Source organism: Choloepus didactylus, chromosome 8 (genome assembly GCF_015220235.1).
Source record: "Choloepus didactylus isolate mChoDid1 chromosome 8, mChoDid1.pri, whole genome shotgun sequence".
Taxonomy (NCBI): domain Eukaryota; kingdom Metazoa; phylum Chordata; class Mammalia; order Pilosa; family Megalonychidae; genus Choloepus; species Choloepus didactylus.
The window spans coordinates 110,471,003-110,484,328 of record NC_051314.1 but is presented as its reverse complement, the minus strand read 5'-3'; the positions used below and the strand labels follow the sequence as shown (position 1 = coordinate 110,484,328).

General features: G+C 31.9%; 1 protein-coding gene across 1 annotated transcript in view; it reads left to right on the top strand.

Annotated features, from left to right (window-relative positions):
* The window catches only part of ETNK1 (ethanolamine kinase 1), a 109,943-nt gene that overhangs the window by 63,189 nt on the left and 33,428 nt on the right, over positions 1-13,326 (top strand). Inside the window, exons 3-4 of the mRNA XM_037845505.1 lie at positions 5,139-5,279; positions 7,911-8,053. Coding sequence (XP_037701433.1) covers positions 5,139-5,279; positions 7,911-8,053 — 284 coding nt within the window. The remainder of the gene's footprint in view (positions 1-5,138; positions 5,280-7,910; positions 8,054-13,326) is intronic.

Here is a 13,326-nt window from a genome sequence, read left to right as displayed (position 1 = left end):
TCTTAAGTTTTTTTAATATTCATTTTATTGAGATATATTCACATACCATGCAGTCATACAAAACAAATTGTACATTCGATTGTTCACAGTACCATTACATAGGTCTACATTCATCACCAAAATCAATCCCCAACACCCTCATTACCACACACACAAAAATAACTAGAATAATAATTAAAGTGAAAAAGTAGCTCTTAAGTTTTAATACAGATTTTTTTTGCAATTAAGTATACTGTAGCATGATGATCATTAATAGATATTTTGTTTTGTAGTTGAGTAAGTGTATATCATCTTATGGGGAAAATATTTTTACAATTTCATATAAAAGTAATTTTCAGATAAAAGGTCATTTTTTCCTGGTATTCAGAGCCTTAGGTTATCAGATCTGAAGAGGAACTTAAAGATTATTAATGGGCCAATTATTTTGTTTCCCTAATAAGGAACCTGAAATCCAGAAAAATTAAATGATTTGCTTAAATTCAGATTGCAAATAAAATGGCAAAGTCAGAATAAAAACCAAACTAATTCTTTGCATTGTTATGGAGGTATTCTATAGTTGGAAATTGCTTGACCTTCCTCTGTAATTAATTCAAATCCTGGCTGAGCTTCTTATTGTCACCTTTGTCAGAATAGACAAGGCAGTCAAAATTATAGATGCTTTCTCTTCTAGGAGCTATTCATGTTCAACAGATTCCATTAACCTGTAACAGTACCTTGGAGTTGTGGCCATACTATTTTATTAATTTCTGAAGTATTTACCATAGAATTGTCATTCCAGTCACTCCCAGCTGAATATCTAGTATATTAATTAGACAGCTTCTAGGACTGGATTTCCTCTTTTGCAAATTAGGGTCTCATAGACACCCTGGGGTAAAAATTATAAAATATGGCATTATTCATTAATTTTTAACAATTACAGCAAAAAACATTTGTTGGTGTTAAATATCTATTCTGATATTGTGACCTTTCTCCTACATCACCTGTTTTATTTGTTCAGTAAGTATTTTGGGGACACAATGTTCTGTTGATGTAGATTCCTTCTTGAGTTTTAAGTAACACCTATTGAACCTTTTTTCAAGCCCCCTCTGTCTCCCACACCCTCTTTAAAAATCAATTCTTAATGGCTTAAAATAAATATATATGTATTTTTTTCACTGTCTTGTATTTCAATTTTGTTATCATTTATTTTTTTCATGAAGTTACCTGATGCTTGAAGTATCGTATATTCATTGGGGTTTAGCTTTTATGCATGTTTGGGAGACAAATATACAAATAGATTTCCTTTTTCTGCCTTACTTCTTTTAGACATGTGTATTTGGTCTTGGGGAGGGAAGGTAAAGCAACAGTTATTTAATTTGTATAAATAAATATTTGCTTGCTCATTAGTTTAAGGGATATGAACCAAACCACATGTACATAAAAAGATGACAGATTTTCGGAACTCTTGACTGATGATGATAATTTGAAAATTCAGTTGACTTAGAGGAGAAAGAATTTATTGGTGCATGTACCTGAGAATACCGAGTTGAGCATGGATAGATCCAGTGACTCTAACAATGTCATTAGGAATATCATTCTGTCTTTTATATCTGTTTTCTTCTGTGTTATTTCCAAGCCGACTTTCCTTAAAAGTGGTAGTAATAATGATCAGCAGTTAGTTGAAGGCTTATCTAACTAGGTTAGCCATGTCATCAAAAAGAAAAAAAGAAAGGAAGGGAAGGGAGGGAAAGGGAAGGGTTTTACTTTCTCTTAATAGCTTTACTCCAAGTCCTGGGATCAAGTACCGTTTGCCTAGTTTGGGTAATATGCCCTGAACCAATCACTGAGGACCAAAGGATGGAATGCTCTAGGCAAGTGTGGGTCATATGTCTACTCCTGAATTTAGTGGTACAGATCAGATTGGGTTAGGATTGAGGTCAACTCTGCATGAACCACATGAACTAAGAGTGAGGAGGGATAGTAATTTCTCCAAAGGGAAATTGCCTTGTTTTGGTACTAGAGACTAGGTTGGTAAGGCCAAGAATATTCACTATTGTATAAAAATGTAATAAAACTGTTAGTTAATCACAGGTTGGCAAAGGATTATTATAATGCTAGACTCTCCGTATTCTTTAGTTGAGTCATTCCAAACGTTTTTGTATATTAAAAATCACCTAGGAAGCTTTTAAATAGCTCCGTGTACTACCTGTACCCCAGACCAATTAAATCATAGTTTTTGGAAGTGGTATCCAGGCCTCTATATTTTTGTTGCTGTTGTTGTTGTTGTTGTAGGTGGTTTTTTTAATAAGCTGTAGTAGAAGCTTTTTGAGACAGGATGGGGTATAAATACAGAATATTTACAAATCTTTCAAGACTTTCTTAGGATATTTTAAGGCCCATCTTTCATTAGCACACCTTAATGTATCAGCACTTTGTAGACTTGACAATGCTTTTCAGTTGAAGAGTAGAGATATTTTCTGTGAGTCATTAAGCTTTAAAAGGTTCCAGTAAGTGACCTGAGCTTATTGACACAGGCCAAAGTCACTAAAATCCGTTTCTCAACTGAGTTGCTTTGCTTAAAAAGCATTATAAACACGTATAATGAGCTATTATTCAAATATCCAGATATTTGTAGAAGGCTAGGAGCATTGAGCTAAAGACTTAAAGACTTCTTTCTGTGTATTTTCTACCTTCTGACTTTTATTTATAGTTACATTTTTAGGTACTATTCTTTATTAGTACTGAGGATTTGAAAATAAGTTCCAGTTCACATTGGAGATGAAAAAGCTATACATACCACCAGTGTTTATTATTAAGGTTTTTAACTTCTTATAATAAATGTTAATTAATGCAGTTAGTTGAATAATATTAGTTGACTTCACTGGATGAAGTCAACTAATATTATTTGACTTCATTAATAATATTATATTGTTAAAAACTTCCTACTTTGTTCCAAAAGTTATTTTAGTGGCTTACAAAAATAGGTATAACAAAATAAAATTAAAAATGAATCAATGGAGACAAAACAAAATAAAGTCAAAAACATGAATGTAAAAATGTAACTAAAAATAGATGATTGAAAAGCATATGTGAGGGCCTCTAAGGTGGGTTATTTGACAAGAGCTGGACATAAAATTTAGGTTCAATGCTCTTTCCCCACCACTGCTTTCCAATCCAGAAAGCTCTAACTGCTGCTTTGGGCGGAAAAGATCAAAGGTTACAATCATGTTTTCCCTGTAAAAAATGCATTGCAATATTAAAATCATTTAAAAAAATTTTCTTCTAAATGTAAGAAAAACTGCTTTGGCAGCTGTTACTTCACTCGAAAATAAATTGCAGGACTTTTGTCATAACTGCAGTCTTTGAATAACTGAATAATTCAGTCTGTTCTTGCATTCATGAGCCAGAAAACAGTGTGAAAATCAAATGGTAGATAAGGAGCTAACCCACACCTCACAACTAATAACTGGGCCACTTCTCAGTTGTCTAGGCAGGGAAGTATTCTGCAGAATGATTCACAACTTTGGGCGTTGTCACACCATAGTAGCAAAAGTTGAAGAAAAGTTCTATTGAGAATGTCTCCTGGAAGAATGTTTAAATGGTAAATTAACCCAGTCACTTTTACTGTTTGGTATCTAATTCTCATATTGGTCTTATTTTACCCAGTAAAAAATAAAACATCATATTCTTGAGATAAAAGAGACACAGATGCTTCCCTAATTCCAACTGTAAATGTCATCAGTTCTGCTATTTCTAGGTTGCTTATGACTCCATGCAGTAGATATAAAATATGAGATTTTATATTTACTGGAATCTCAATGAAGTAGTATGTTGGGAAAAAAGAAGTCCAATAAATAATGAAATAAAAAACAAAAAAGAAACTGTAACTAACCAAAAAGCATTAATGACCAAATGCCCCCATTGGGTACAGGAAAGGCAGCTTAATCAGGATGCATAATCCTTATTGCATGGAGGCAAGCTGACCAAATCAAAATTATATTGATTCAGTTCTATTTCTCTTGAAACAGAACATTGTATCTGGATAAAATAAATTATTGTCCTGTTTCACAGTTGCTCAAGGAAGGAAAACAGCTCTTCTGCTGTTGCTTCCACATTTTGCCCAAACTTTCTAGGTGCTCTGTATTTTTTTGAAGCTTCCAAAGTTTGATTTCAATACAAAGTGAAGCTTCAAAACTATAAAGCGTTGTATCAGTGCTTCTCAAACTCTAGGGTACTTAAGAATTACCTGGAGAGCTTGTTAAAATGCAGAGATATCCATTCAGATATCCTTAGATAGGAGGCCAGTCCTAAGGATTTGTGTTTCCAAGACATTCCTAGATAATGTTCATATTGCAGGTCCTAGGACTCTACTCTGAATAGCATTACATTAGATTGTTAGCATGTAGAAAATTTGCTAGTGTTGAGTTCTTCAGTTTGAGGATTACATTTTTCTGCCTACTAATCTATAGGTTGTTTTGTAACTTTTATTTAATTCTGAATAGTTCCTTCAATAGTGTTTGCTGCACTAGGTTCTACGTATAGAAAGATGGCAAGGACACAAGAACACACAGCTTCAAATTTTTTTTTTTTTTTTGCGTGAAGAGGGTGATGATGACATTATGAAATCCTAAAATTTGTTCATAGAATTTGTCTTTAACTCAGTCATAGAAATTAACATACAGCCAATTTATCTGCCTACCCAATTAACTTTTCATTGTAGTTCCCCTTTGCCTTCTAACCTCAGCATTTCCAAGGCTCCACATAATTGGGCTGAGTCATTTTAATTTAAAATGCATTTCTGATTAATATATAATATGTGTCTTGAAATAATTTATAATTGCATAGTGTGCTGCTGCTCCCAAACACTGTGAAATCAAAATAGGACACCTAGTTTAGATACTCAATCATTTTGGACACAATATTTATATTGCCGTATATTAATGATAGGTGTTCCTTTCCATGAATGCTTTAAACATTTGTTTGCCTCTCCTTATAAATGACAGTTGACTTGCCAATTTATTTTGAATATTGTATATGGTAAAAATTCGGTCATGCTATAGAAAACATGTACAGTAGGCATTTTAGTTTTTCTGTGGGTAGCTTTGAACTTTATGGTGCTTAACTTTTTCTTTTTTTTATGCTGTTTTGTTTTTAAATAGGCTAATAGCTCGTCAGCTTGCTAAAATCCATGCTATTCATGCACACAATGGCTGGATTCCCAAATCTAATTTATGGCTAAAGATGGGAAAATATTTCTCTCTCATTCCCACAGGATTTGCAGATGAAGACATTAATAAAAGGTAAAATTACTTTGACATTTGAAATTCTTTATTTTTTACATTTGCTTTGCTCTGTAATAGAGGTTTCAAAGATAACCATAAGGTTTCTATCTATAAAAGCTGGTTTGATTTCTCTTTGCATTGGAGTAAAATAAGCATTGATTCTTTCAACTCTCAGATGGCACTACAGAAATAACTGCCTCTCTATCCCCCAGTTCCCTCCCAAAAAAAGAGAAAAACCTACAAAAGCAGGGGTGGAGAGTGGAGGCCAAGAAACAAGTATAGAACATTTATTTGGAAGTAAATGAAGTATAAAGATTGCTATGAGTGGGTACATTTTTTGTATAGTATCCCCCCGCCTCTTCTCCCACCCCAACCCCCCCCCCCCACAGCTGTTTTGAGTAGACTTAGAATTCAACATTGGGAGTGTGAAAAGGTTTGGGTTGTCTCAGTTTACTGTGACTCTTTAAATCCCAGATAATGAGGTTGAAAATTGAATTACTGAAGCCTTACCCAGCTTTTCTAAGACTCACTCCCCAGATTCAGTTTAACTTAGGTATTTCATTATTTTCTATATTAAAAAAATTGTAGATCCATGCATAGAACATGGTTTCACATAGTGTGATTAGTACTAATACAAAAATTGGAAATCCTGTTTTGTCCTTTATAGCTAAAACATACTTGAAAGGTGTATTTTTGTGTTCAGGAAGTCTTTTTTTCAGGTACAGCAGAGAAAAGCAGGACCTATAGATTTTTTTCTTGTTTATTTTTATTATAATTCATTGGAAAAAATAGCTAATTCTGTTGAGTTTGATTATTTCAGAGATTAATTTGTTTCACTCTGTATACATATATGTATTTGAAGGTATACTTCTGGAAGTAAGATATTCAGTTTAGAAACTACAGCATAAAAATAGAGAATCTTCTTTTGAAATAGCTACTTTATTGAAAGATTTTGAGGAAAACCACTTAAGAAAAATAAGACAAATGTTGATGACAAATGCATGATTTTCTTGACTTAAAACAATGCAGAGTTTAGAGGCAGTATAGTATTGTATGGGCTAAGGGCACAAGATTCTGTAGCCAGGCTGCCTGGGATCCAATCTTAGTTCTGCCAATTATTAGTTTACTATGGAATCTTGGGCAAGTTACCTAACCTTTGTTTCTTCATCTGTAAATGAAAATAATGAAAGAGTAGTATATTCACCTTATATAGAGTTTTTGTGATGATTAATTGAGTTTATATATATGTAAATGCATAGAACAGTACCTGGTCACATTAGTACTAACTAAATAATAATAATTATTATTTGGTTACCTATGTAGGCTTTGGGTTATATTACCTAGACTCTCCAAGGTATACTTTAAATCCTTGAAGTTTGTAGTACTTTGGAAAAGCTGGAGATGTACTGTAAATAAAAGGAAGAAAGCATCCCTCCTTCCCCATTAGAAAATATGCAACTAGAACATTAAAAACAACTAAAAATATTAAAAATATTTATTTTTATTTTCTTCTATTCCTTTAAGTTTATACATGACTGTAATTATTGTATTCATAATCCTTTGAATCCCATTATTTCCATTCAATACTGTACCTTTTTAATAGAGAGGTTCTTGAATAGAGTAATACCATTTTGAAAAGAGCATGTAAAGATTACTCTTGGCACCTGTGTGTAAACATTATTGCAGTAGTGGGGAAAATATAGGTAGGAAACCACCTGAATTGTTAAATTCAGTAATGTGAAAAGAATCTGGATTTAAGTATTATAACATGAAAAATAAGGGGTAATTTGAGAGACTTTGTGGAGAAAGAATCAAGAGAAAAACTTGGCTTGAAGTTTTGAGCAGAGAAGGGAAAGAGTAAACCAACAGCAATTTTATAATCCTAATGTTGCTATTGAGGAATTAGTGTTAGTATTCCATTTTGTTTCATTTTATTTTTATCAGATTAATGCAAATTAACATCATAAATAGTATAGAAGAGTTTAGGATAAAAATCCGTGATCTCTATTCCAGCCTGTGATTCCCTCTCACCCCTAGTCTCACTGCTCTGAGACAATTTCTAGAATCTGTTTTTAGGATAATTAGGTAATATGAGTATATCTTTATTTCTTGATTTATCAGTTGTAGACAGTATCTATTAATTTTGGAGTGTGAGTTAAGCTGATTTATAATGCATTCAACTTTCTGAGCTTGAAATAAGATATTTTTAGTTTTTTAATAGGCTGTTTTTGTAATTTTAAATAATATACATAAACTTCTATTTAATTAAACTCTGACTCAGTTTCCTCATCTATAAAATGGAGATGATAATAGTATACTTACTCTTGTTGTGGGGACTCAGTGTAAAACATTTAGAATACTGCCTAATAAATGTTAGCTATTAGCTATGTATGTTACTTTTCTTCAATTTTGTAACGATTTTATACTTTTCTGCTAGATTTTTTTAACTGTTCGTTGTCTTTTCATTAGTGTTTGTTTTTTATAAATAGTTTTCGTTGTTACAACTTTTGGACTAATGCACCTAATATTTATAATTCAGAAGTATGTATAGTCAGATGGAAGGAGCTTGTCAAAATAAATGTTAATCCTTATTCAGACTTGAAAAACATCAAGATAAACAGGATATAACTCTTTTCTTAAAATTAAAAGGTTCCTAAGTGATATCCCAAGCCCTCAGATTCTTCAGGAAGAGATGACTTGGATGAAGGAGATTCTTTCTAACCTGGGCTCGCCGGTTGTACTTTGCCATAATGACCTATTGTGTAAGAATATAATCTACAATGAGAAACAAGGTAGGTATTTGACCTTAGCAGTAAGTAAGTTGATTTCTCTTGTGTTTTTGATGGTCCTTTGATCTTCATATCAGTAAAAATAAATTTAATACAAATGCAAGGATTTAAAACATGCATAAAATCTTTAAAGATTTTTTTTTAGGTTACAAAGTCATGATAACTATGGTAAATTAGGAATATTATATTCTCTGTATATTTGTTTAGAATATTTTTATTAGAATTGGCTTATATTTGTTTAAAAATGTTTATTAGAATTGGCTTATTAGAATCAATTTGTTGTACCTGTTAGATTTTTTAATGTAAAATGGTAAAATTAACTGTTTATAAGTTTAACTGTAAAACCTGTTTGTTTATTCATGGTTTGAAAATGCACCTGCTTGTAATGGGGGTTATTAAAAAGCAAATTGACACTGAACTGCTTTATAAACATGGGAATTTTCTCACTGTGTTGGAAAGGACAGCTGTTTAAGGAACAAATGTCTCCAGGTTTCCTATTATCTCATTATTCTGTTGATTTGTTAGATATTTTGATACTAAAGAGAGAACCACAAATAGAGGAAATGTTATTTGTAGTTGCTCAGATTCATACCTACTAAAGTAATCATCAAGCAGCTTTGGTGAATAGTTTTAATATATATTTTTTAAGATAGTGATACTTTTTGTTAGACTGTTATTTGTGATTGTTCATATCTTGCTGTATTCAAATTCTGTGTTTTCATATTTAAGAGACACTTGGTTGTATTATATCGTTGGATAAAGTGGTTTGAGGTTTGGTTGCTAAATGACAGATGCCTTTCAATACTAAATTTAAATTTAAAAATAGAAGTTTGGTTGATGGATTAATATTAATTTAAAAAGTGTGTTTGAACTATGAAGATATTACAGTTTATAGGAAACAGGTTTTGAAGATTGTCTTTGTTAAGTTGGAAGATCCTATTTTGAACCAAAGATATGCTATTGTAAAGATACTAACTGAAGTCAAGGAATTCTGGTTAACATGGTCATAATTAAATTAAATTACTATTTATGACCTTTCTAATCAGATTATAAATCGGGACTATTCTAATACAATATCCAGCTGATTTTAACTTGAAGAAAACCAACCAAAAGAGCACTGTCAAGGGTGGTAGAGTTAAGTACATATTTTCAAAATGAGCAACCTTTATATTTCCTTTACATTTGATAACGAATGTGGCTTAGACATTCTATTTTTCAAAAATATACCAAGATAACTTTATTTTGAATGGTCTTGAAGTTTTTGTCGGGAATCATTTTTTTCCTAAACTTTACACCCTAAAACATTAAGTACTTGACAGTGTCCTTAAATGTGTTATTGTCCATTTATTAAATATAATTATCGTAATATATCTGCACTACACCATATGCTAGTAACCAAATCTCAATGCCATTTCTGAGATGAGAGCATTAGGTATGTGTTAAAATGATAAATTAGCTTTTAAGTTCAGTGCAAGACCTAATTACACATTTTATATAATGCAATTTCAAATGAGGGACTCCATCTTACATTTGAAGTGGACACTCAGCTTTATTTTTAACTGCAAGTTAAAGAGAAGTTCTTATTTCCTTTGGAATATAATTTTAATCTTTCATATTTTTATTTTGTAAGTTTTCTTTTGCATATTCATTTCACAGAACAAACTTGTTTATAGAACTAAAAAAAAAGGGACCAAAAAAATCAGATTACTTTGTGTTAGGTATTTAAAAATGCATTTTTCCTTTTTTATTTAAATAGTTGTCTATCTCTGAACTATTGGTTAGTGATATAAAAAGTTCCCGTATTTTAAAATAAAATCTTGATGCTTCCGTGTTGCTTTAGGAGTTCAAGATTGTCATTTGTTTTAACAAGAATTATCTGAGTCATACTTTTGAGTTTGATTTTCTTCCCCTTACACTGAAGAATAATTTTCGCAGCTCAACAAAACCACATAATTGTATCTTGATATATACTTTTTTAGTCTGTTCTTTTTCATTGAAGATTATTTTGTGCCATTTGTTTCTTCTTGTCCTTGTGTTTGTGTATTAGTTATATAGATATTCCATTTGTTCCTCAATAGTTTTATATGTCTGTTAGGAAGGCAAGGTATGGATCCTGTGGCACCCATTTTCTTTTTTTTTAAAGCATCAGTTCTTGGGTGATTAGTTGATATCTAAGCACTAAGAAAATATGGTTGGAATGTTGTTCAGGTAAAATCTAAAACTCATAAAAAGGCTTATTTCAGTCTTTAGCATTTTGTCTCAAATTAGGAGTTCTTGATTTTGATACCATACTTAAAAAAAATGAATTTTATAAATTTAGTAAGTTTAATAGGCAAAAATTATGTATTTGTGACTGTAGCATAGCATCAATATATTGTTTTCTGGTGGTAATCTCACAAATGCACATTAAAATTAGAGATATGGACTGCCTTGACTTCACGAAGCACAGTCTCTCTGTAGTGTGCTTCAGAACCTTTCTCAGAAGTGCAAATTTTAGGTGAACTTCACAAATTTATATGGGGTCATTTTGAAGTGTCTGTATTTTTAAGCCACAATAAGTTAAACTTTATACATTGTAACTAGATTAAAAAATATGTAAGTTGTTCTTAAAAGCTGATGTATTAAAAGCTTAGTTATAACCAGAGAAATCAGAAGAGTGCTGATTTTAGAACCAGGTATACTTGGGTTCAAATCTCTGCTCACTGCTTAATGCTGGTTTTAGACAAGTCATTTTCTCTCTCTATTAAATGTATTTTATTTGATTCTTGACTATAAGCTTCAGAACCACCAAATGAATAAGAATTTCTATAGATAGGCTTAGGAATCTGCATGTTTAACAGGTTCCCAGGCAATTCTTATGCATACTTAATTTTTTTCTTTATTAGAAAAGTTGTGGGTTTACAGCAAAATCATGCATAAAATACAGGATTCCCATTTACCACCCCACCACCAACACCTTTCATTGGTGTTGAATATTTGTTATAATTCATGATAGCACATTTTTACAATTGTATTAATAATTAAAGTCTATCGTGTAACTTAGGGTTCATGTAGCATAATTCCATGGATTTTTTTTTCAGTTCTTACTGTTACTATATATACAATCTAACATTTTCCCTTTTAACCACATTCATATATATATTTCGGTGCTGTTAATTGTTATACTACCGTCAACACCATCTCTTACTGAAACATTTCCATCATTCCAAACAGGAATCCTGTACATTTTAAGCCTTAAGTTTCATTCCCTATCCCTACCTTGTCCCCTGGTAACCTATATTCTAGGTTGTGACTCTGTGAGTTTGCTTTTTAATTGTTTCAAATCAGTGAGTTCATAAAATATTTGTCCTTTTGTATCTGGCTTATTTCAGACAAACTGGTATCTTCCAGGTTCATCAATATTGTCGCATATATCTGGAATTCATTCCTATTTATGGCTGAATAATATTCCATTATGTGTTTATACCACATTTTATTTATCCATTCATCCATTGATGGACATTTGGGTTGCTTCCATCTTTTGGCAATTGTGAATAATGCTGCTGTGAACATTGGTTTGCAAATACATGTTTGAGCCTCTGCTTTCAATTCTGTTGGGTATATACCTAGTAGTTGGATTGACGGGTCATATGGTAGTTCTATACTTAGTTTTCTGAGGAACTGCCAAACTGTCTTCCACAGTGGCTGCACCATTATACATTCCTGCCTGTGATGAATAAGTGTTCCTATTTCTCTGCATCCTCTCTAACACTTATTTTCCTTGTTTTAAAATAGCAGCCATTCTAATAGCTGTGAAATGGTACCTTGTTGTGGTTTTGAGGTGCATTTCCCTGATGCATAATGCTGTTGAAAATCTTTTCATGTGCTTTCTGGCCATTCGTATATCTTCTTTGGAGAGATGTCTATTGAAGTCATTTGCCCATTTTTAAATTGGGCTGTCTTTTCGTTGTTAAGTTGAAGGATTTCTTTATATATTCTGGATATTAAACCTTTATCAAATACGTGGTTTCCAAATATTTTCTTCCATTGTATAGGTTATTGTTTTTCTTTCATGAAAGTTCTTTGAGACATAAATGTTTTTAATTTTATAAAGTCCTGTTTATTTCTTTTCTTTTGTTGCTTGTGCTTTGGGTGTAAAATCTAAAAAACCACTGCCTAACACAAACTCCTGAAAATGTTTCCCTACATTTTCTTCTAGGGGTATGATAGTTTTTATATTTAGGTCTTTGATCCATTTTGAGTTGATTTTTGTATATGGTTTGGGGGAGAAGGGGGCTGCTATTATTATTATTTTTATTTTTATTTATTTATTTATTTTTTGTAAATGGAGATCCAGTTTTCCCAGCACCATTTGTTATAGAGACTTCTTTCCCAAATTGAATGGTCTTTGCTGCCTTGTCAAAAATCAGTTGACCGTAGATGTGAGTTGATTTCTGAGCTCCCAATTCTATTCCATTGGTCTATATATCTGTCCTTATGTCAGTACCATGTTGTTTTGATTGAATATAGCTTGTAGTAAGTTTTAATATGAAGAAGTGTGAATCCTCCAACTTCACTTTTCTTTTTCAAGATTGCTTTAGGTATTTGGTGCCCCTTACCCTTCCAGATAAATTTGATGATTGATTTTTCCATTTCTGCAAAGAATTGTTGTTGGAATTTTGATTGGGATTGCATTGAATCTATGAATCACTTTGTGTAGTATGGACATCTTAATGAAATTTAGTCTTCCAGTCTATGAACACAGAATATCCCTCCTTTTATTTAAGTCTTCTTTGATTTTTTTTTTTTTAGGCAATGTTTTACAGTTTTCTGTGTACAAGTCCTTTACATCCTTGGTTAGATTTATTCCTAGATAGTTGATTCTTTTAATTGCTGTAGTGAGTATAATTTTATTCTTGACTTCTTCCTCTGATTGTCATTGCTTTTGTATGGAAACACTACTGATTTTTGGAAGTTGGTCTTGTACCCTGCCACTTGGCTGAATTTGTTTATTAGTTCCATTAGCTTGAGTTTTTCATTTATGTCCTTTATCATGTTGAGGAAGTGTCCTTCTATTCCTAGTGTTGTAAGTGTTTTTATCATGAAATGGTGCTATATTTTTCAAATGCCTTTTCTGCATCAATTGGGATGATCATATGGTTTTTTCCCTTCATTCTGTTGATGTGGTGTATTACATTAAGTGATATTCTTAGGTTGAACTCACCTTGAAACTGCAGAGATAAAACCTACTTGATCATGGTGTGTAATTCTTTTGATGTGCTATTGGATTCAATCTG